The following is a 25,579-nucleotide window of genomic DNA, read 5'->3' as shown; positions in this document are numbered from 1 at the left end:
GGAGTACTAAATTTTTATAATCCCCAACAGTCCACTAGAGAACATAAAAAACTATGGCTCTCAGACTTTGGAGACACGGAAAAAAAAATTTTTTCCCAAAAAAATATTAGTTTTAGTGCAGGCATCCTCAAACTGCGGCCCTCCAGATGTTGTAAAACTATAACTCCCAGCATGCCCAGACAACCTACAGCCATCAGCAGGGCATGGTGGGAATTGTAGTTTTACAACATCTGGAGGGCCGCAGTTTTTAGGATGCCTGCTTAGTGTCTCCAAAGTCTGAGAACCATACATATTGGGCATCGTCGCGTGCGTAAAAGTCGTTGCTATAAAAATAACTTTTGCCCAAACGCCTCGGATGAACGGTGTTAAAAATATAAAATAAAAACGGTGCCAAAACACTCATTTTTGGGCAAAATTTCCATTTGAATCCTTTTTGCCGGTAATAACGCAAGGGTTAACCGCCAAACAAAACTCAATATTTATGGCCCTGATTCTGTAGTTTGCAGAAACACCCCATATGTGGTCGTAAATGGCTATATAGCCGCACGGCAGGGCATAGAACGAAGGGAACTCCATATGGTTTCTAGAAGGCAGATTTTGATGGACAGTTTTTTTTTTGACACCATGTCCCATTAGAAGCCCCCCCTGATGTAGCCTAGACTAGAAACTCCAAAAAAGTGACCCCATCTAAGAAACTACACCCCTCAAGGTATTCAAAAGTTACTTTACAAACTATGTTAACCCTTTAGGTGTTCCACAAAACTAAATAGCGAATGTAGAAACAATTTTAGAATTTTTTTTTTGTTACATTGCCTCAAAAAAGAGTAATATAGAGCAACCAAAAATCATATTTACCCCTAAAATAGTCCCAAAACAACAACCACCTTATCCCGTAGTTTCCTAGATGGGGTCACTTTTGTGGAGTTTCTACTCTAGGGGTGCATCAGGGGGCTTGAAAGGGTACATGGTGTAAATAAACCAGTCCAGCAAAATCTGCCTTCCAAAAACCATATGACGTTCCCCTTCTTCTATGTCCTGCCGTTTAGCCAAATAGTAGTTTACGACCACATATGGGGTGTTTCTGCAAACTACAGAATCGGGGCAACCCATTTTGAGTTTTGTTTGGCAGTTAACCCTTGTTTTACTCCTGGAAAAAATTGATTATTTTGGAAAATTTTCCAAAAAATAGAAATTTCAAAATTGTTTCTCCATCTGCCATCAACTCTTGTGGAACACCTAAAGGGTTAACAAAGTTTGTAAACCCAGTTTTTAATACCTTGAGGGGTGTACTTTCTTAGATGGAGTCAGTTTTTTGAAATTTCTATTCTAGGGGTGCAACAGGGGGCTTCAAATGGGACATGGTATAAACAAAACCAGTCCTGCAAAATCTGCCTTCCAAAACCCATATGGTGTTCCCCTCCTTCTATGTGCTCCCGTTCGGCCAAACAGTAGTTTACGACCACATATGGGGTGTTTCTGCAAACTACAGAATCGGGGCAACCCATTTTGAGTTTTGTTTGGCAGTTAACCCTTGTTTTACTCCTGGAAAAAATTGATTATATTGGAAAATTTTCCAAAAAATAGAAATTTCAAAATTGTTTCTCCATCTGCCATCAACTCTTGTGGAACACCTAAAGGGTTAACAAAGTTTGTAAACCCAGTTTTGAATACCTTGAGGGGTGTACTTTCTTAGATGGAGTCACTTTTTTGAAATTTCTATTCTAGGGGTGCAACAGGGGGCTTCAAATGGGACATGGTATAAACAAAACCAGTCCTGCAAAATCTGCCTTCCAAAACCCATATGGTGTTCCCCTCCTTCTATGTGCTCCCGTTCGGCCAAACAGTAGTTTACGACCACATATGGGGTGTTTCTGCAAACTACAGAATCAGGGCAACCCATTTTGAGTTTTGTTTGGCAGTTAACCCTTGTTTTACTCCTGGAAAAAATTGATTATATTGGAAAATTTTCCAAAAAATAGAAATTTCAAAATTGTTTCTCCATCTGCCATCAACTCTTGTGGAACACCTAAAGGGTTAACAAAGTTTGTAAACCCAGTTTTGAATACCTTGAGGGGTGTACTTTCTTAGATGGAGTCAGTTTTTTGAAATTTCTATTCTAGGGGTGCAACAGGGGGCTTCAAATGGGACATGGTATAAACAAAACCAGTCCTGCAAAATCTGCCTTCCAAAACCCATATGGTGTTCCCCTCCTTCTATGTGCTCCCGTTCGGCCAAACAGTAGTTTACGACCACATATGGGGTGTTTCTGCAAACTACAGAATCGGGGCAACCCATTTTGAGTTTTGTTAGGCAGTTAACCCTTGTTTTACTACTGGAAAAAATTGATTATATTGGAAAATTTTCCAAAAAATATAAATTTCAAAATTGTTTCTCCATCTGCCATTAACTCTTGTGGAAGACCTAAAGGGTTAATAAAGTTTGAAAAAACAGTTTTGAATACCTTGAGGGGTGTAGTTTCTAGAATGGGGTCATTTTTGGGAGGTTTCTATTATCTAAGCCTCACAATATGACTTCAAACCTGAACTGGTCCATAAAAAGTGGGATTTTGAAGATTTCTGAAAATTTCAAAATTTGCTTCTAAACTTCTAAGCCTTGTAACATCCCCAAAAAATAAAATATCATTCCCAAAATGCTACAAACATGAAGTAGACATATGGGGAATGTAAAATCATCACAATTTTTGGGGGTATTACTATGTATTACAGAAGTAGAGAAACTGAAAGTTTGAAATTTGCAAATTTTTCAAAATTTTTGGTAAAAATTGTATTTTTTTATGCAAAAAAATTAACTTTTTTGACCCAATTTTAGCAGTGTCATGAAGTACAATATGTGACGAAAAAACAATCTCAGAACGGCCTGGGTAAGTCAAAGCGTTTTAAAGTTATCAGCACTTAAAGTGACAGTGGTCAGATTTGCAAAAAATGGCCAAGTCCTTAAGGTGAAATAGGGCCGAGTCCTTAAGGGGTTAAGCAGCAACTTTTCCAATTTCCAATATTTATGTAATTCTCAAAACTTTTGGCCACGACTGTACTGTCTAACATTTTTATGCACTGGCTGAACTGGACTCTTTCTGCAATCCTTCTTAGGCTACTTTCACACTTGCAGTAGCCTTTTCCGGCAGGCTGTTTCGGTGGGGGAACAGCCTGCCGGATCCGTGCTACCGCTAGTCCACCGTGCCCCGGAAGTCCACTCCGTGCCCATTCACTATAATGGGGACAGGCCAGAGGTGCGGCCGCAGCACAGAAAGCATGCTGAGAAGCAGCCAGAATAAAACTACAGCATGCCTCTCGGCATGTATAGTGAATGGGGCCGAACTTCCAGCGGCACAGTGGACTAGCGGTAGCACGGATCCGGGGAGCTGCTCCCCCGCCGGAACAGCCAGCCGGAAAAGGCTACCGCAAATGTGAAAGTAGCCTTAAAGGGGTTGTCTCACTTCAGCAAATGGCATTTATCCTGTAGAGAAAATGAATACAAGGCACTTACTAATGTACTGTGATTGTCCATATTGCCTCCTTTGCTGGCTAGATTCATTTTTCCATCACATTATACACTGCTCGTTTCCGTGGTTACAGACCATCCTGCAATCCAGCATTAGTGGTCGTGCTTGCACAATATAGGAAAAAGTACTAGCCTATGTGCGCTCCCATGGTCCCGGCCACCAGAGAGGCTGACCCTTTCTCCTATAGTGTGCAAGCATGATCACCACTGCTGGATTGCAAGGTGGTCTGTAACCGTGGAAACGAACAGTGTATAATGGGATGGAAAAAAATGAATCCAGCCAGCAAAGAAAGCAATATGGACAATCACAATACATTAGTAAGGGCCTTGTATTAACTTTCTCTACATGATAAATACCACTTACTGAAGTGAGAGACAACCCCTTTAAAATAAATAGTGTACCAAACCTGACCGGACGTATCTTGCTCATAAGAGTGACTGCATATTGGAGTGGACCTTGTCCATCAGGTTCCATATGGTACTGATGCTGCTGCTCCCAAAGAAGGGAGAATTTCCCCCCCCCCCTACCGCTTTTATAAAATCTAAAGCCATTGCTTCTTTACTTTCCTGGAACACTGTCACTTGCATATTTGTGGCAGTGGAATTGGTGGAAATAGTATCCATACATATAGATACAGGGCAGTGATAAAGTATTTGCCCCCCCCTAAGGATTTTTTTTGTTGTTGCACATTTGTCACACTTAAATGTTTCAGATTATCAAATTTGAATATTAGACAAAGATAACCTGAATAAATACAAAAATGCTTTTTTTTACTGATTATTTCATTTGGCGGCAACAACTGCAATCAAGTGTTTGCGATATCTGGCAATGAGTCTTTCACATCTCTGTAGAGAAATTTTGTGGTTCCATTAATAACAGCAAGTAGTCCAGGTCCTGAAGCAGCGAAGCAGACCCAGACCATCACACTACCACCACCATGTTTGACTGGTATGATGCTCTCTTTCTGAAATGCTGTGTTAGTTTTATGCCAGGACTCCAAAAAGTTCCACTTTTGTCTTGCCAGTCCACAGAATATTTTCCAAAAAGTCTTGGGGATTATCAAGATGTTTTTTGGCAAATGTGAGATAAGTCTTTGTGTTCTTTTTGGTCAGCAGTGGTTTTCACCTTGGAACTCCCCCATGGATGCCATTTTGACCAGTCTCTTTCTTATTGTTGAATCATTGACACTGACCTGTGAGGCCTGCAGTGATTTAGATGTTGTTCTGGGTTCTTTTGTGACCTCCTGGATGAATACACTCTTGGAGTAATTTTAGTAGGCCGCACTCCTGGGAAGGTTTCACCAGTGTTCCAAGTTTTTTCCATTTGTGGATAATAGCTCTCACTGTGGTTTGCTGGAGTCCCAAAGACTAAGAAATGGCTTTGTAACCTTTTCCAGACTGATGTCAATGACTTTCTTTCTCATCTCTTGAATTTCTTCAGATCGGGGCACGCTGTGTTGCTTTTTGAGATCTTTTAGCCTAATTCATGTTGTCAGACAGGCTCTATTTAAGTGATTTCTTGATTCTACAGGTCTGGCAATAATCAGGCCTGGATGTGGCTAGTGAAATTGAACCCAGCTTTCCAAAAACTGTGAAACTTGGTTAATCACAGTTAATTCATGGAGGTGGAGGAATTATTTTTTCAGATAAGGCCAGGTTGTTTGGAATAGCTTTTTTACCTTAAAGGAGTTCTGCACTTTGTTTAAAATGATGATCGATCCTCTGGATAGATCATCAGCATGTGATCGGCGGGGGTCCGACACCCGAGACCCCCGCCAATCAGCTGTTTGAGAAGGCAGCGGCGCCCCAGGAGCGCCGCGGCCTTCTCACTGTTTACTGCTGGCCTAGTGACGTCGTGACTAGTATCAACTAGTGTGGGCGGGGCTAAGCTCTGTTCACTTGAATGGACATTAGCCCCGCCCAGGCAAGTTGATACTAGTCGTGACGTCACTGGGCCAGCAGTAAACAGTGAGAAGGCTGCGGCGCTGCTATAGCGCCGCTGCCTTCTCAAACAGCTGATCGGCAGGGGTCCCGGGTGTTGGACCCCCGCCGATCAGATGCTGATGATCTATCCAGAGGATAGATCATCAGTTTAAACAAAGTGCAGAACTCCTTTAATAAATGGAATCATCATTTAAAAACTCCTTTTTGTATTTACTCAGGTCTTTGTCTGATATTCAAATTTGTTTGATAATCTGAAACAGTTAAGTGTGACAAATGTGCAAAAACAAAAGAAATCTGTAAGGGGGTAAATACTTTTTTTACAGCACTTTATTTTATTTTTAACATAATAAAAAATCGGTTGCAACTCACTCCCCAAAACAAGATAATTTTTGCAGCATTTGATCAAAACAAGCAATTGACTCTTCCTATACTACTGTGTGTGTACAAACACCAGAAGACATCTTCCCCTAATAATGGACAGTTTTTGAAAATTATTTTAATATTAAAAAGTATAACAAATCTGACAGCGCAGTGTGTTAATAAATAGGCTGCTTGTTACCACCCGCTATCATCCGCTTACCCATAGTATATAGGTCTCTGTCAGTCTGTAATTACTAATACTGTCTTGGTGATAAAGAACTTCAAAGTAATTACATAGATTGTCATACGCAACTTGTCAGGGCAATCAGAGCACCTTCGATTTTGGTCAAATTTAATTGGACACAAATTGAATCTGCAGACCATTTAATTTTAATCAGATCCGAAACGAAGTTCAAGAAATGTAATAATTTCTAATAGCTAATAGCCATCATATTCTGTTTGCAGGGTAGGGCAGAGTTATGGAAACAGCCAACTGGGTTGTGCTACACTGTTTCTGTAGCTCCCATTCACTTCTATCCATTTCTAAAATTCATACTCACCTCTAGGATCCTCCATATCCACTTCTGTATTCTCCCCTAGATAGTCTATATAAGCCCTATAGATACAGGTGTTTGGGCTTATATATTTATTTTCAAATTTATAAGGATTTTGGTCTTCCATTTTTTCCACTTTTTATTTTAATCTGTTTTGAAGTTTGTATTTGTTATGATTTTCATATATTTATTATTTTGTGCTGTAGGGATAGGAATCAAACATTGCCCCTACACATTTGTATCCACTGTTATTCATTGTTCTTCTTTTAGTAATGCATCAGTATCTCTCTGTGCATCTCAAACTAGTGTTATGTCCTATAAACTTACCACCAAGTCTTGGCGCAGGTAATAGTTGCGCAGGAAATGCGCTCTCCATTGTAGAGAACGGAACTGCTCTATGTCCCTGCGCACCTTCGTTGAGCGCAGGACATGCGCACAAGGCAGGACCGATTCGGAGAATGCTTTAAGTTCCTGCACATCCTCAGTGGAGACTAGACAGCAGGTTCTAAGACAAGTTGGTGCGCATCGGGAAGTTGCGCACGATGTCACGATGGGCACGCCCACAAACATCGTGATTAGCTGAGAGGCACAGGGAAGGCGGCCCCTTTTGGAGCGCTATTGGTTAAGTCCACTGGTTGCCAACATCCATTCAGAGAAAGCTCTTGTAGCCAATTGGGCCAATTAATGGTCAATCACGTTTAGGAGTCTAGACCTCGGTTGTAGCGTCCTCACTTCAATGCTGCCCAATAACCACGATGAAGCCAGTTTAGCTGGCGAAACATGTCGGGGGGGGGCAGTTTTTTTTCAGGTTTTAGTTTTCTGGTCCTGTCTATGTGTGCCTAGGATAAACATACAGGGAGTGCAGAATTATTAGGCAAGTTGTATATTTGAGGATTAATTTTATTATTGAACAACAACCATGTTCTCAATGAACCCAAAAAACTCATTAATATCAAAGCTGAATATTTTTGGAAGTAGTTTTTAGTTTGTTTTTAGTTTTAGCTATTTTAGGGGGATATCTGTGTGTGCAGGTGACTATTACTGTGCATAATTATTAGGCAACTTAACAAAAAACAAATATATACCCATTTCAATTATTTATTTTTACCAGTGAAACCAATATAACATCTCAACATTCACAAATATACATTTCTGACATTCAAAAACAAAACAAAAACAAATCAGTGACCAATATATCCACCTTTCTTTGCAAGGACACTCAAAAGCCTGCCATCCATGGATTCTGTCAGTGTTTGATCTGTTCACCATCAACATTGCGTGCAGCAGCAACCACAGCCTCCCAGACACTGTTCAGAGAGGTGTACTGTTTTCCCTCCTTGTAAATCTCACATTTGATGATGGACCACAGGTTCTCAATGGGGTTCAGATCAGGTGAACAAGGAGGCCATGTCATTACATTTTCTTCTTTTATACCCTTTCTTGCCAGCCACGCTGTGGAGTACTTGGACGTGTGTGATGGAGCATTGTCCTGCATGAAAATCATGTTTTTCTTGAAGGATGCAGACTTCTTCCTGTACCACTGCTTGAAGAAGGTGTCTTCCAGAAACTGGCAGTAGGACTGGGAGTTGAGCTTGACTCCATCCTCAACCCGAAAAGGCCCCACAAGCTCATCTTTGATGATACCAGCCCAAACCAGTACTCCACCTCCACCTTGCTGGCGTCTGAGTCGGACTGGAGCTCTCTGCCCTTTACCAATCCAGCCACGGGCCCATCCATCTGGCCCATCAAGACTCACTCTCATTTCATCAGTCCATAAAACCTTAGAAAAATCAGTCTTGAGATATTTCTTGGCCCAGTCTTGACGTTTCAGCTTGTGTGTCTTGTTCAGTGGTGGTCGTCTTTCAGCCTTTCTTACCTTGGCCATGTCTCTGAGTATTGCACACCTTGTGCTTTTGGGTACTCCAGTGATGTTGCAGCTCTGAAATATGGCCAAACTGGTGGCAAGTGGCATCTTGGCAGCTGCACGCTTGACTTTTCTCAGTTCATGGGCAGTTATTTTGCGCCTTGGTTTTTCCACACGCTTCTTGCGACCCTGTTGACTATTTTGAATGAAACGCTTGATTGTTCGATGATCACGCTTCAGAAGCTTTGCAATTTTAAGAGTGCTGCATCCCTCTGCAAGATATCTCACTATTTTTGACTTTTCTGAACCTATCAAGTCCTTCTTTTGACCCATTTTGCCAAAGGAAAGGAAGTTGCCTAATAATTATGCACACCTGATATAGGGTGTTGATGTCATTAGACCACACCCCTTCTCATTACAGAGATGCACATCACCTAATATGCTTAATTGGTAGTAGGCTTTCGAGCCTATACAGCTTGGAGTAAGACAACATGCATAAAGAGGATGATGTGGTCAAAATACTCATTTGCCTAATAATTCTGCACGCAGTGTATTATCAGCCACTCCCAAAAGATCAGCATAAGTATCTATACAGCAGCAGACAAAGAATGTGTAGAATAAGCCACGGCACTCCAAAGGGATCCAATCAATTTCTTTATTACACCTAGTGCAGCAACGTTTCAACCTAATGGTCTTTATCAAGCTCCCAATACACTGATAACAAAGTGAACTTTAAATACAATCCCATAGCCCCACATTGGCTATTGCTAAGCCCTGCCCATTAACCCCCTCATTACTACCTAAAAACATTCTCAGATTGCCAACCCCATTGTCAATCCCTGATGACATACTTTTCTCACCAACATGCTGTAGGAGACTCCGTCAAGCCCTCATCGCTTCAGGTACATAGCGATCTTCCCCCGCTGTTCCATGAGGATTCGGCGTCCCTAGATCCAATCTGCGCAGGCGCGACATCACTTCCGCCCTTTCAGACGCATTTCCGCCAGGCTATGCCCTATTTTCCGACCACGTGACCCTGTCGCTCCAGTGACGCGATGTCACATGATCGTGCATCGCTATCTTCATGTCACTACGCGCTGGGGCTCAATTATACTGAATATTTAGGCAAACCTATAGGCAGAGGCTCTCGATTGGATGATGTGGGCTGCCTGGTGCACACCATAAGAAAAACTACTATTTTTAACCATTAATCAAAACATTATAATACATAAGTTACTTAAGTGAAGAAGCTGCAGCCATAGGGTCTATCATTGCATCCTTATTTAGGGGTGCTTTTATCACAACTCGAGAAACTACAGAGTGAATAACATGGCGTTTATTCTAAGCCTGTACAAGCAGGTTTTCAATCATTCATCCAATGGCTGGTATATAGAGCAAGTGTTCCAGGGGTGATAAGCCCTCAGTCCACTAGCCCATCCAGTCCCATACTGACATTCATTCTACAGGGAGGTAGAAATAGAGATATAAGGAGTAACCCACCAATAAGGGGTCTCCATCTACCTCTCACAACCTCACAATTTTTTTATGATTAATCCTGCTATATCATTATTCAGCTCCAACACCATTTCACTCTATTGTCCTTACAGATAGATAGATTCTCAAGTTATACAAACCAAGCAACTAGGCCCTTCCGGCTGCAGTCTCTATACACTATACAAAAATAAAAAATGATATTATATCTGATGCAGACCTCAACAGCCTCACATCTCCATCAGGAAATCCACATGGCAGGTTCCCTTACTCCCTCATCAGCTATAGAACTTTCTCATAGAGGTATCGTGAAGGCCAAAAAGACGGTTCTCCCACAGCATGCGTATGTTCTCCATCTAGGGAAAGAAAAAGTGTAGGCCTGTTTCTCAAAAGTGACTTCCAACCGCCAGTATATAATAAAGCTATTGAGACCTTTGTCTCCCTTGTCAGACTGGTTTGATAAAGAAGTATACAAACCTCTAAGTCAAGACCCAAAATGGAATATCGTGCGCAAGATCAGGTTATTGGCGGACAATGCTTTCGCAAATGACCTGATTGATGCCAATTTACATACTTACCTTGTGCCACAGAACCCGGTGACTCCTCTCTTGTATACCCTCCCTAAGATACATAAAGGGTTGATAGACCCGCCAGGACGCCCCATAGTGTCGGGTATGGGGTCAGTCTTCTCAAATGCAGCCACTTTTCTTGAAAAAGTTTTAAGATCTTATGCAATGGAGGCCAGATCCTATGTGAGAGACACTACAGATTTTCTGTTAAAAATTGATGCACTGGAATTTCAAGAGGGAGATTTATTGGTTTCATTTGATGTAACCAGCCTCTACACCAGTATTGACCATGAACTGGGGCTGAAGGCAATTAAATGGGCCCTCGATAGGTCGGACTTTGGTTCTGACATAAAAACCTTTTTAATCTCCCTACTTGAAATTTTACTGTATCATAATTATTTTTTGTTTGAAGATGTGTTTTATGAGCAATGTCGGGGCACCGCGATGGGGTCCAACGTGGCCCCGACATATGCAAACATATACATGTCAAACATGGAGGAGACGTCTATATACCCATCCACCTTCTACAGTCATGTGAGGGGGTGGATGCGGTATATAGACGACATTTTCCTAATATGGAATGGTACGGAAGAAAAACTGCATGAATTTCATGAATATATTAATCAGTTGCATGATCAACTGAAATTCACAAAAGTGTACTCAGCGGAATCTTTACAATTCCTAGATACGTTGGTTTATGTAAGGGAAGGTAAATTAGAAACAGACCTCTTCATTAAGCCAACTGACAGGAACAGTATGTTATGCTTTGATAGTGCACACCCTAGGAGGTCAGTGGAATCCTTGCCTTTTAGTCAGTTTTTACGAGCAAGAAGAATAGTGTCAGAGGAGAATTTGGTTGACGACAGATTGAAAAAAATGGGACAAAGATTCAGGGATAGGAAATACCCCAAAAACCTGATAGATAGGCATTTAGAAAAAGCCAGGAATAGTGATCGACAGCAACTATTAACTGCAACAACGAAGAGGGAAGAACAAAAAATAAGTAGGATCCCATTTGTGTCAACCTATAGTAAAATGAGTAATCGTATCTCGGGCATATTGAGACATAACTGGCATATACTAACAAATTCTTTCCCAAAGGTAATTGAATTCCAATCCCCCCCGCTGAAGTCATATAAGAGGCCTAGAAATCTTAAGGATAGCTTGACATCAGCTGATGTAAAAGTTAAGAAAAAAGAGGTTGGTAGAAGGGGGTGTTACCCTTGCTTGGGCTGCTGCAATTGCGGCAGCCTAATCAAGGGTGACTCCTTCTGCCACCCTAGAACAGGGAAGAAATATGACATTAGAGGACACTATACGTGTAACACAGATTTTGTCATTTACAGCTTGCAGTGCCCGTGTGGCCTTCTCTATATTGGAGAGACGACACAGCCCTGTAAAAACAGGATAAATCAGCATCGTTACACTATACGTAAGCTGTTAGCTAAAAAAGAAAAAGGGAATCAGCAAAATCAGGAATGTGAAGATGAAGCTGAGTTACCAGTACCTGAACACTTTTGGAAATATAGACATAATGTCTCTCAATTGAGATATAGGATCATTGATAGTGTTCCAGTCTTGAGGAGGGGTGGAGATAGGGAGAAGCTGTTAAAACAGAAAGAACTAAGATGGATCTTTGAGTTGGAGACAATGGAGCCGAAAGGCTTGAACAGGGAATTTAAGGTTGGTTCCCTTTTCTGAACTCTCGATCAGGATGTGCGGAGATATGATTTAAAATCAGGCTTAGTAGCCGTGTTTTATATGTTTACATATATGTATAATATGTAACGCTTATTTTATTTGCATCTCCATTTTTATGATATTGTTCTATTTATTTTTCTTTCCCTAGATGGAGAACATACGCATGCTGTGGGAGAACCGTCTTTTTGGCCTTCACGATACCTCTATGAGAAAGTTCTATAGCTGATGAGGGAGTAAGGGAACCTGCCATGTGGATTTCCTGATGGAGATGTGAGGCTGTTGAGGTCTGCATCAGATATAATATCATTTTTTATTTTTGTATAGTGTATAGAGACTGCAGCCGGAAGGGCCTAGTTGCTTGGTTTGTATAACTTGAGAATCTATCTATCTGTAAGGACAATAGAGTGAAATGGTGTTGGAGCTGAATAATGATATAGCAGGATTAATCATAAAAAAATTGTGAGGTTGTGAGAGGTAGATGGAGACCCCTTATTGGTGGGTTACTCCTTATATCTCTATTTCTACCTCCCTGTAGAATGAATGTCAGTATGGGACTGGATGGGCTAGTGGACTGAGGGCCCCTGGAACACTTGCTCTATATACCAGCCATTGGATGAATGATTGAAAACCTGCTTGTACAGGCTTAGAATAAACGCCATGTTATTCACTCTGTAGTTTCTCGAGTTGTGATAAAAGCACCCCTAAATAAGGATGCAATGATGGACCCTATGGCTGCAGCTTCTTCACTTAAGTAACTTATGTATTATAATGTTTTGATTAATGGTTAAAAATAGTAGTTTTTCTTATGGTGTGCACCAGGCAGCCCACATCATCCAATCGAGAGCCTCTGCCTATAGGTTTGCCTAAATATTCAGTATAATTGAGCCCCAGCGCGTAGTGACATGAAGATAGCGATGCACGATCATGTGACATCGCGTCACTGGAGCGACAGGGTCATGTGGTCGGAAAATAGGGCATAGCCTGGCGGAAATGCGTCTGAAAGGGCGGAAGTGATGTCGCGCCTGCGCAGATTGGATCTAGGGACGCCGAATCCTCATGGAACAGCGGGGGAACATCGCTATGTACCTGAAGCGATGAGAGCTTGACGGAGTCTCCTACAGCATGTTGGTGAGAAAAGTATGTCATCAGGGATTGACAATGGGGTTGGCAATCTGAGAATGTTTTTAGGTAGTAATGAGGGGGTTAATGGGCAGGGCTTAGCAATAGCCAATGTGGGGCTATGGGATTGTATTTAAAGTTCACTTTGTTATCAGTGTATTGGGAGCTTGATAAAGACCATTAGGTTGAAACGTTGCTGCACTAGGTGTAATAAAGAAATTGATTGGATCCCTTTGGAGTGCCGTGGCTTATTCTACACATTCTTTGGCTACTACGGGAATCCTAGGACCAGGATTCAACGCTACAGGCACCACCACGTATCAGAGTTATTGCAACAACAGTGAGTAGTGCTGGCCTGTTTTTCTATTTATGTATACAGCAGCAGAGATATCAGCAGCCAGCAGAAATAATATGATCAACAATGATTAACCGTTTTGTTTGGCTCACGTACCAATTTTAACAATGATAATTAAAAGTTACATTTTACTGAGACACTAATATCTGGGTCAAGTTAGGTATTCAGCCATCTAGGCTTTTTGTATAGATATACCCATTCACTTCTATTACAATTTTGGAAACCCTCTGCGGTTTCTGTAACTCCAACCACTCCCTGTAAGGTGATGAAATGTAATGATAGGCAGCCTTGGACAAGGGTTGTGCTGTTTCAGGAAGGAAATAAATAAACAGCCCCATTTTCTATTCTCAGATCATTTCAATTTTAATCTAAGAGTTTACTACAATTACTAAGATTTAACACAGTGTAAAACGTTTTAAAATTTATCCTGAGGGTAATATTTTAAGTCATTTTTTGGAGTTTCTGTGGTTGGCTCTATAAAATGTAAAAAGAATAGTAGGGGAGGTATACCCGTTGGGTTCCACCCAACTCGACTGGTTGAGGCAGGTGCAGGAGACGACCAGCAGATGAATAAAAGAAGCTTTATTTGTGGGTGAAAAACAGAAAACTCGTTTCAGGGTTCTAAAACCCCTTTATCAAGTATTTTTCGATGATTGGATCAGGTAGGGGCTAGTATCGCACTCAGAAATAGTCGTACTGTTCCTTGTTATGAAGTGACCCGTGGTAACGGCTTCTGTGCACGCTGCACAACGGGGTGAGAGGCAATACAGTAAAATGTAACAAATGTTGCACATTACACATAGTTGTTAATTTTGGAGCTCTATTTTCTTGCCTTTGATATTTATTATGATGTGCTGCTTTGGAAACGTCACTGCTGAGACCAGTCATCAGAGACTGGAAGTCCGCTGGAGCCAGGGAGCTGGGAGCAGATTAGTGGGGAAAAGGAGAGTAGGTGTTTTTCAACAGGTACAACACTGTGCAGTAGTCTGTTAAAAAAGTTCCCAAAGCTGGACTACCACTTTAAGCAAAAAAAAATCGTGCACAAAGGCGAATGTTAAAGGGGTTATCCAACCCCTATAATGACCCCCCCCCCCCCCCCCCCCAATGCCAGGGGTCTCTCATATAGATTATACTTACCCCGCTCCCCAGTACTCGCGTTGCTCCTGATGCCCACATCGCCACTGCTGCATATCCCCGTCACGTAGATCAAAACATCTGGTGACGGGGGGCAGCCAATAGCAGACCGCGACGAGCCTACCTAGCATCACGGGTGACTTTAGGGAGACTCGTTCTCACTGGCCCCATCCCTGGATGTTTTCATCCGCGTGATGGGGCGATGTAGCAGTGGCCGTGGGGGCATCAGGAGCTACGCAGGTCCCAAGCAGCGGGGTAAGTATAACTTGTATGAGGTTCCTGGGCATTTTTGGGGGCATTATAGGGGTTGGATAATGAAGGGTTAAATAGAATAAGCTATATGATCTGTATGAAGGACAGGATGCTGGGTGACATCATACTAGAGGGAGAATATGTTTACATTAGCCTTATGTCCATATAGGGAATGGATTCTGCGCAGCAATAGTGAAAATGTGAATCACATCTGTTTCCAATATGTGTGGATGAATGTCTATAAAGATGCTGGATTCTTAGAATTAAATCAGAACTTTTCAGAAACACGTCTGTGTGTATCATTGAGATAGTTCTCCAGGTACCTGTCTGTGGAGACAAAGGAAGAATTAGGGTGCATTCAGAAGCAGATTTCTTTTAGCTGGGGGCTCTGTCCGGGATAGAACATACAGCATCTCGGTAACATTCCTGTCTTTAATGACTGGGGACATTCCGATGCTTTCCGACAAACATACTGTTGTTTCTATTTTGAATCCACTTCAGACACACTGAAAGGAATAATATCTATCTTTAGGCAAGATAGACTATAAATAGACTACTGGCCAAGTCTAACAGATAAATTCTTTAGGGAAGGATTTAAAAGAGGAATTCTTTTGGGAAGAATTCAAAGTGTCTGCACCCTGATTTCTCTTTGTCAGCCAATTTTTATTGCTTCTTATCTGTCGCTTTCTTTATGCTCTCTTGTATGTTATGATGTTATGAAGCATTAAGTAATTTTTATTCTGAAGATAAGCAGCAAATGATACTGTGAAAACTGTACTAACTTTATTGTGTGTGTCCTGGATAACCGTAAGACACCCGACTTTTCTGGCGAGGGGAAACCTGCTAACCCAGAAACTAGTGAACGCAAGTGACGGTTTGAAGAAATAATACTAACAGTCCATTGAGCAGGAAGTTGAGCATTGACATAAGTCCTCTGACCCAGTTGACAAGATTGTCGGAGCCTTTACGGTTCAGTACTGCCAGTCCTGGGGAGAGTTCAGCTCTGATTCCTTCTCTAATTAAGTTATAAGAAATGGGTGCAAAGCAAGGAAAGGTCCCCGTCCCCCGTATGTAGAAGAAACATGTAAGAATTATGTAGCCCGGGTCTGTGGTACTGATTATTATTTAGTTACTCCCTGGGTGGATAATATGGCAGGATGAACAGAGGGGATGAAGAGTATAAATCCGTTCCCTCAGGAAGGGGCTAATGACACCTTCCATGTGGACATGGTAAAAGGGTTATGTTTGGGTGACACTGAAGCTTACCTATATTATGGTCCAGACCCCCAGTGGGACATGCAGTATATGAAGTTGGGAGGGGAAAATTGGCTAACTTATGCACCATATTGGTATGATAGACCAAATAAAAAGGTTAAGAAACAGAAGGCAGAGAACCAGGAGGGATATAAAAAGAAACATGAGTTAGAAAAAGAATTGACAAGGGGTTCACCTCAAAAGCCCCCTCCTCCTTATTTAGGAAATATCCCACAGATATAGCCATCCCTTTCAAAAGATGACTTAGATTTATTGGCTGGATATACTGCTACCAATATCCAACCACCTACAGCTCCCCAGCTCCCACAGCCACCTCCGCAGTTGCCACAACCTATGCCTGATCAGAGTGGTCAGGATCCAGCGGCTGGTGCTGTTGGTGCTGGGGATGTCATAGCTCCCATGCGCCTTAGATCACAAAAGTATTTTCCCACACCTGAACATATATCTCATCCTGATGAGGACAATGACCCTGAGGAACAGTTCCCTTTTATGACTGTAGGGGACACCTTGTTAAAGAAACCTATTGAAGTAGATGATATTAATAAGATTGTTAAACACTGCCCTAAACCCTCTTCATCTTCATCTGGGACATTTCATTATTTGAAGAGAGCTTGTCAAGGGAGATGTCTGACTCAGGAGGATATGCGCCTCATAATAGATGGGATAGTTGGGCACAATTCCCCCTGGGATTAGAGTAAAGGTCCCCTCTATAAGCACTATAGAACCCCCGAATACGCCGGCTGGAAATTCTAAATTAAATACTGAGGCAGGCATAGACACAATGTGGGAAGAAATTAAGGGTGAAATGGAGAGGTGTTTTCAGACTAGGTCCCCGTTGCCGACTGCTGTAGCCTGTAAACAAAGATCAGGAGAGTCTGTTATAGACTTTTGGAAGAGGTTTAATGAAGTTTGGACTCTGGAGGCAGCAATAAGTATTCAGGATAGTATGCATTCTATGCTCATTCAGACTTTCCTTACCAACCTACAGCCACATCTCCAGCTTACTGTTAAACAAATGATCTCCGAATGGCCTAGTCTTAATAAAGATCAATTCCAAAATAAGTTAATGGAGAAAGATCCGGCAGGTTGTTTTGAAATGGTAGGACCTAAAGAGGCCCATTACCAAACTCAGGATAGGAATTGTCCCTCAAATCAACCCAATAGGGGAAGTGGCAGAAGAAGGGGTAGAGGGCCATGCTTTGGGAGAGGGGGGAATAATAGAAATCGTTCTGCAGGTTGCTTTAATTGCGGTAAGACTGACCACTGGATCAGTCGATGCCCTTACCCACTCAGGCAACCTGCCCTAAATGATACCCAAGCTCAAGGCACTGAACCGTATCCACAAGCTCAGATCCGAGATCTCTCCCCCCCCCCCCCACTGCCACAGTCCCTGAATAATACCCATCGTTTTCCCGTAGCCTGGGGGCAGCAGACATCACAATGAGGATGCCCGGGGGACAGTATCCCAGCATTCACTCTCATCACAAACCACTATAAGGAATCACCACTGATTGTGTTAACCATAGAGGGACGTTCTCTCCCTTTTCTTGTGGATTCTGGTGCTACTAGTAGTACTATATGTGAGGATTATTATAGTGGTCCAAGAGAGAATGCTGAGCCCTCTGTTGGAATTAATGGGATACTGACCAGATCTTTTAAAACTCCTCCCCTCTCGATCCAACATCCATACAAGCACCAGTCATTTGTTCACACACAGTTTTAGGATCATTCCAAATTGTGCTGTGAATTTATTAGGGAGAGATTTGTTTGTTCTGTTAAAGTTGCAGTTGGGGATTAGCAAGACGGGACACCTACATGTCACATCCTCAGTTATGCCCATTCATGTACCAAAGGGTAATTGTTTTTTATATTTGGAATGCCAACCTCAGGATCCGCTACTTGATCTGGTTCCTCCTGAGGTTTGGGCAAATACTGACCAAGATGTTGGTCTTATCTCTTGTACACCATATAAGGCAATGCTTAAGCGCTGCACCTGTTTATATTACACAAAACCCCCTTTCCCCAGAAAAAGAAAAAGGGATTGAGTCTATGTTGATGGAATTCCTAGAGGCAGGGGTTATTGAGGAAATTATCTCCCCCTATAATGCACCTATCAACCTAGTGAGAAAGGCAGATAATACCTTTAGGTTTGTCCAGGATCTTAGAGCGGTAAATGCACAGATCATACCCATAGCCCCTGTGGTTCCAGACTTACCATCTCTGCTATCAGCTATTCCTGCCCATGCAGAGTTTTTCTCTGTTATTGATTTAAAGTACGCATTTTTTTTCTGTCCCAGTTGACAAGGATACGCAGAGGTTTGGCAGCACTACTGAGCCCAAAAAAAAAATTGGGAAAGCCATAAAAAATACCTTAAAGGTGATGGTGGTGCAAGCAGATAAGGATCTTGGCTAATGGTCCCAACGTCAAATAAATGCAAAAAATACGCAGCACTCGCCAATGTAGAAAATCCAATGGTGGTTTTATTCAAAAAACAGCAAGATGATGCAACGTTTGGACCTTCCTCTGTCTTTTTCTTTTCTTTTTAAAATCTTTTTATTGATTTTGTAACAAAGGTATGATAATACAAACAATGGTGCCAAAAAGCAAGATTATACAGTGATTTATAAGCGGGATAGTACAAAAGATGAAGAGCCAATAAAAATCAAGAGTACAGTATTAGCTTATTCCTCGATGACAGACAGTTAGATAACAAACCTACAGTCTTGCTAACTAATGCTTATGCGCTAGTAAAGGAAAGACCGGATGATAACGGGTCGCCCTGCAGCCCTTACTTTTTCCGAACACTAACTTCAGCAAATATTAAGTATAAATGCAGTGTTCCTCCTGATCTAATACCAGACAAAGATGAAAGTCCTATCTGTCGAGCTAAAGGAGAAATCATAGGATTAGCACCAAAAATTAGGATCTACTGAATTATCAGTATGAAGGTAAATAGAAATAAGCAGCTGAGGATTAAACTAAGCAGCTGAGGATTATTGGATCATTCACTTGAAACAGAGCAGGAGGAATACGGAGTACAAGCTCTGAAAAGTCCGCGATCACGGTACCGCTGACGTCATCCACCAGACACCCGAACCACGCCCCCCCGCGTCCTAGGCAACACGAGGGACGCTATCGACTCTGAACAGGACTGAACCAACACAGCCTTCCAGGAACCGCCGATCACTGCCGGAGGATTACACACAAGCAGCGCTAGGAAGGGTAAGTGACCTCTGCAGCCAGAGACAGTGCAGGACGCCGCACTCAGGCTCAGAGCTCCTTTTTTTCCCTCCACAGCTCGGCATATGAAATTCAAAGTACATATTGTCTAAAGTATTGAAGTACAACTACATATACATGCCTGCTGCTTTATTAGAAATATATTGAACCAGTGCAATATTTATCCCGGACTGTGCGGCAACTGACATCTACATAAACTATTTATACAGAGCCATCATCCTCTGCTCAGCGTTTCTTCACCTTCATAAAGGACTACGCTATCTTATAAGATATCTTTTATTCAACTTTACCTCTAAAACAGTGGCCACCATCATATGCATAACAGTATATGAAAGACTTTAAGATCTCCTTCTTTTTTCCAGATTTTTCTTCATATATTTTTTCCAGATATTTTACAGGGTATTCATTACCCAGTGGTGATCACCCACTACTCATATTTTTCTACTCATATTTTTCTACCAAAAGACTACCTTTTTATATATTTTTCTACTAAAAGACTATCTTTTTATGTATTTTTATCTCCACCATCTCTATATACTAATTTTATATCTTGACCCATCTTATTTTACTACAAATAAAATACTTGTTTGTACCCAGATTAGAGTGTGCCTGCTTACCCTTGTTTTTCTGAAATAGAAATAAACCTAACATAAAAACAAAAAGAAAGAAAGAAAGACCGGTGAGGGGGAGAGGAAGAGGGAAAAGGGGGGGGGGGGGAGGGGAGGTTAGATGATGGGAGTTAACTGGGGGGGGGGGGGGGGAAGCTAATATGACACACAGTGTTCATCTATATATAAAGAAGGAGAAGGACACGATCTGAAGGACCGAGGCATGTGAGATCAGCCTCTGCGAGCGCACCGGAGTGACCAGGCAGCCAGTCGCATTGCTGCGCTTGAAATTTATGAAAGTCTGCTCTGAGGTGTTGGAGTCAGAGGATAATTTATATAATATCATCTTACAGTTTAAGACATAGAAGGAGAAGAAGGGACCAATTCATTAAGCTGGTGTGCAGTAATGTTGTCCTTCCTAGACGTCCAAGGGGACCAAATTTCCAGATACCTATGATGTGTACGTGATTCCCAGTGGGATAATTCCTCCAGTCTAGCTATAGCTTCTATCCTCGGTCTTTTTCAAGCAATACAATGAATTAACAAACATGTGCCTTATGGAAGCGATCCATACCTACGAATGTATACGGTGACGTATGAATATATATGAATAAGGGTGTGTCACTTCACTTGGGGGGAGGATTAATCCCACCCACTGGGCACTATATAAGGCACATGTTTGTTAATTCATTGTATTGCTTGAAAAAGACAGAGGAAGATCGAAACGTTGCATCATCTTGCTGTTTTTTTTTAATAAAGCCACCATTGGATTTTCTACATTGGCGAGTGCTGCGGATTTTTTGCATTCAGTTGACAAGGAGACACGGCCACTTTTTGTTTTTACATTTAAATTTCGCCAGTATAGTTGGTGTAGAATGCCTCAGGGTTATGTAGACTCCCCAGTAGTCTACTCCATTGTCCTCAAAGTTACACTGCGCCCCTTGGACTGCCCCTCATGGTTCTGTCCTTCTACAATATGTGGACGATCTCCTCATATGTAGTCCTACTAGGAAGGCCTGCCAGGCAGACTGTGTTAGTTTATTACTGTGGTTATGTGAATGTAGTCACAAAGTTTCTAGGAAGAAATTACAATGGTGTATGGAAAGTGTTGAGTATTTGGGCTTTGTTCTCAGTAAAGGTTAGAGGAAAATCACCCATGCCAGAATTACCGCCGTACTAGGTCTGCTCCGCCCACAAACCAAGAAAGACATGTTGACCTTTCTTGGCATGATTGGTTACTGCCGCCAATGGATTGCTGATTGTTCCTACTATGATAATATTCTGAGACAAGCCACTAATACTGAGATGCCTGACTTCATTAAATGGTCTGAGGAAATGTTACAAGCTTTTAGTCATTTGAAATGTGCGATGGTTTCAAGTCCTGGTTTGGGTCTTCCCGACTATGGCGTGATGTTTCACTTATTTGCCAGAGACAATTGTAAAACCATGGCGGGAGTCCTGGTGCAAGATCATGGAGGCAAATTCTGCCCTGTTGCTTTTTTCTCAAAAGTGGTTCCCGTACAGGTTCAGGGCATGCCTGCGTGTCTCAGGATTGTGGCAGCCTGTGCTATGGTCGCTGAGATGGCCGCGCCTATCACCCTAGGTCATCCCACCACTCTGCATACATCACACAATGTTCAGGCCCTATTAAGGAACATACATACGCAACATATGTCAGCACAAAGACTGAGTGGATATGAAGTTTTGTTGCTATCTAATCCTCAACTTCATATCAAATACTCACATTCAGTTTAGCCCCCCTCTATGGGCAGAAGTGGGCCGGCCCATGTCCTGTCTCATGGGGAGGGAAGGAAGTTACAGTTAGAGTGTACCAGCCACCCCGGCTAGGGGAAGGCTGTGTTGGTAGGAGCTCCCAGTTACAGGGATCCCAACCTTGGAGCCAGCCTCGGCTGAGGCTAAAGATCTCAATTCCCAGACTGAGCCATCAGCCTCAGCTGGTTGACAAGCAAGCAGCATCTCCAGAACTACAGATCTCCAGGACGAAACATTCCCTGCGAGCAGAACTGTGAGTACAGATCCAGAGACCAGGAGAAGCCAAATTCCTCCTCAGCTAGTCATGCCCATATCAAGCAGAAAACAGACAGAGCAGAAGATAGATACCTGCCAGATTCTCCAGGCATATGATAAGAAGCAGAAGAGATATTGATTCCTGCCACATATTGCCAATACCTGCTGGGACCCAAGGCTAATGCTGTACCTCATATGGATTCATGCTGCCATTCAGTAAAGACAAGTTGAACTTAATTACAAGACTGGATCTCATTCCTTATTACCAAAGTTCCTCAATTACTCCTATTAACAACACTCATTTTATTGCAAGTGAGCCAGGATCCAGGAGTCCAGCCGTACCAAGGTAGGAGACACCGTTGACATTACACGGAGACACTATCCCCACTCTGGCATTCCTCACCTGGTACGTGAGTTGCAACATCTTAAAGGGCCCTGCAACAGTACCCTGCGCACATTGCAATTGGCATCACGAACAAACCATAGACTTATATACACAAACTCTGACCCACTGCATAATTGGCCACCGTACCACGGTCTTGCTCATTGCACACGCGCATCACAGTAGGCCCTACTGTGATGTGCGTGCGCTTGCTTTGTGGAACGCAAATGCGTCCCACAGGCAAGATTCGATTCCTCTGTAGTGCAGGATGGGTCGCCATGGGAAAGAGCCGCATTGAAGGGTCTAAAGAGCCACTTGTGGCTCGCGAGCCGCACTTTGCCGACCAATGCCTTAGACAAAAGTGTCTAACCTTGCAACAAATTAACATACAGTGCGAGACACTATTGTCTACATTTTAAACAGGGTTAATAAATCTGCCAGAATGTTTCACTTTGAGAACTGTTTGGATTTCCACTCACCTATTCTCCCCATACACGTTACTCTGCCCAGTAACAGAAAGTCCTTGATCGGTGTCTTCAATAACGTAATCAGACTGATAAAAATCTGAATCAAACTGATCCATAGGTGCAGCTTCTTTTCTTGCTTCTTGCCTTATCTGAAAAAGGAAAGTATTGAAACATGACCTTCGAGACCTCAGTGACACCGTGAAATATTGTGCAAGACCCAAATCATGTTTTTTTTATTAATTAATTGGATATGATATTGATAAGATATTAAAATACACTGTTCCAGCTTGTGGCCAGCACTGAGATTTATAAAGACTTTCCTGTTTTGTATAAAGAGAACCTAATGGTATTTTTACAAAATAAGATGTGTCAGTGATGAAATCCGTGATAAGATGGTCAGTGATTCATCAGTGAAGATTTCGTAAAAAAAATCTGTGTTTGGTCTCTGTCCGTTCTTGGCTTTTCGTGTGTCATCCGTGTTCCACTGACTCTGCATAGCTGAAAGTTAATTTTCAGAGCATCTCCTAAAAATGGACTGTGAAAAACAGGCAAAACATGGGTGGCATCCGTGTTGAGTCTGTGTTTTTTATGGACCCATAAACTATAAATGGGCGTGATAGATCCGTAAACATGGACAAAAATAGAGCGTTCTTCCGTGCTAAAACCATATAGTCATGGACTGTGTTAAAACACGGATGTGTGAATTCACACAACAAAATGAACGGATACGTATGCAGTCCGTTGCCAACACTTTCGCAAGGCAATGTAGGAGAGGGTTCTGAGGAAGTCATCTAAAGTAATAACTGGAATGGGAGGACTACAGGACCCTGAAAGATTATCAACATTAGGGTTATTCACTTTAGAAAAATGACGACTGAGGGGAGATCTAATTACTATGTATAAATATATCAGGGGTCAGTACAGAGATCTATCCCATCATCTATTTATCCCCAGGACTATGACTGTGACAAGGGGACATCCTCTGCGTCTGGAGGAAAGAAGGTTTGTACACAAACATAGAAGAGGATTCTTTACGGTAAGAGCAGTGAAACTATGGAACTCTCTGCCTGAGGAGGTGGTGATGGGGAGTACAATAAAGGAATTCAAGAGGGGCCTGGATGTATTTCTGGAGTGTAATAATATTACAGGCTATAGCTACTAGAGAGGGGTCGTTGATCCAGGGAGTTATCTGATTGCCTGATTGGAGTCGGGAAATAATTTTTTCCCCCTAAAATTTGGAAAATTGGCTTGTAGGGATGAGCGAAGCGAGCTTTGGATCCAATATCTGAAGTCGCTTCGCTCCAAACTTCAGTTTAATGCTGTACGAAGATCCGTCTCTGTACAGCATTAAAATGTATGCGCTCCGGTGAGGCGAAGTGAGTTATTACTGAAGTTTTGCGGGACTTCGGTGAATAACTTCGGGATTTGATTTTTGAACTTGAAAACCATTTTAAAACTTGGTACCGAAACCGACTTCAGATATCTGTTTTAAAATGGTTTTCAAGGTTAATAATGAAATACTGAAGTTATTCACCGAAGTCCCGCAAGACTGACTTCTCCTCGCCGGAGCGCATATATTTTCATGCTGTATGGAGACGGATCTCCGTACAGCATTCAAATTAAGTTTGGAGTGAAGCGACTTCAGATATTGGATCCAAAGCTCGCTTCTCTCATCCCTATTTACTTCTACCTCACAGGGTTTTTTTGCCTTCCTCTGGATCAACTTGCAGGATAACAGGCCGAACTGGATGTACAAATGTCTTTTTACAGCCTTACAAACTAGGTTACTATGGATGTTACTGCAGTTCATTGTAATTAGAGGGCCTGTAGATTTGCCATGCTGCCCGCGGATAAGGCAGCGTGAGCCCCACCGACAGGTTCCCTTCAACGTGTGCACGTGTCATTTAGCACAACTGTATGTGATAACACTATGTGAAATTCAATGCTGTTTTTCTGCCAAACTGCTAATGACAACACTGTTCCAGCAACATCAATATATAGTATTTCTGAGAGTCCATAGTAAATTAGCAGAGAATTGCATAGAAAATGGTTCAATCTGAAGTGAAATATCTACAGAACTTCTGCAACATACAGTAATGGAAATTCCCCAGTAGTGTTGGGCTCGAATATTCGAATAGCGAATATTATTTGCGAATATCGGCACTTCGAGAATTTGCGAATATTTAGAATATAGTGATATATATTCATAATTTTGAATATTTTAGATTTTTTTTTCATCAGTAACCTCCCTTCTTGCTTGTGGGCCAATGAGAAGGCTGCAATATCTCTGTCTGAGCTTAGCAACATCCCTAGCAACCAATAGGAAAGTTGCCTACCCCTTACTATACAGGGAGTGCAGAATTATTAGGCAAGTTGTATTTTTGAGGATTAATTTTATTATTGAACAACAACCATGTTCTCAATGAACCCAAAAAACTCATTAATATCAAAGCTGAATATTTTTGGAAGTAGCTTTTAGTTTGTTTTTAGTTTTAGCTATTTTAGGGGGATATCTGTGTGTGCAGGTGACTATTACTGTGCATAATTATTAGGCAACTTAACAAAAAACAAATATATACCCATTTCAATTATTTATTTTTACCAGTGATACCAATATAACATCTCAACATTCACAAATATACATTTCTGACATTCAAAAACAAAACAAAAACAAATCAGTGACCAATATATCCACCTTTCTTTGCAAGGACACTCA

At 41.9% G+C, this 25,579-nt stretch overlaps 1 protein-coding gene across 1 annotated transcript in view; it reads right to left on the bottom strand.

Moving 5' to 3' along the window:
• The window catches only part of YIPF7 (Yip1 domain family member 7), a 197,509-nt gene that overhangs the window by 141,433 nt on the left and 30,497 nt on the right, over positions 1-25,579 (bottom strand). The window contains exon 2 of the mRNA XM_040418920.1: positions 22,876-23,012. Coding sequence (XP_040274854.1) covers positions 22,876-22,979 — 104 coding nt within the window. The 5' untranslated portion in view covers positions 22,980-23,012. The remainder of the gene's footprint in view (positions 1-22,875; positions 23,013-25,579) is intronic.

The sequence above is a fragment of the Bufo bufo genome, chromosome 2 (assembly GCF_905171765.1).
Source record: "Bufo bufo chromosome 2, aBufBuf1.1, whole genome shotgun sequence".
Lineage (NCBI taxonomy): Eukaryota > Metazoa > Chordata > Amphibia > Anura > Bufonidae > Bufo > Bufo bufo.
Note: the sequence above shows the minus strand (reverse complement) of the source record. Positions and strands in the feature narration are given on the sequence as shown.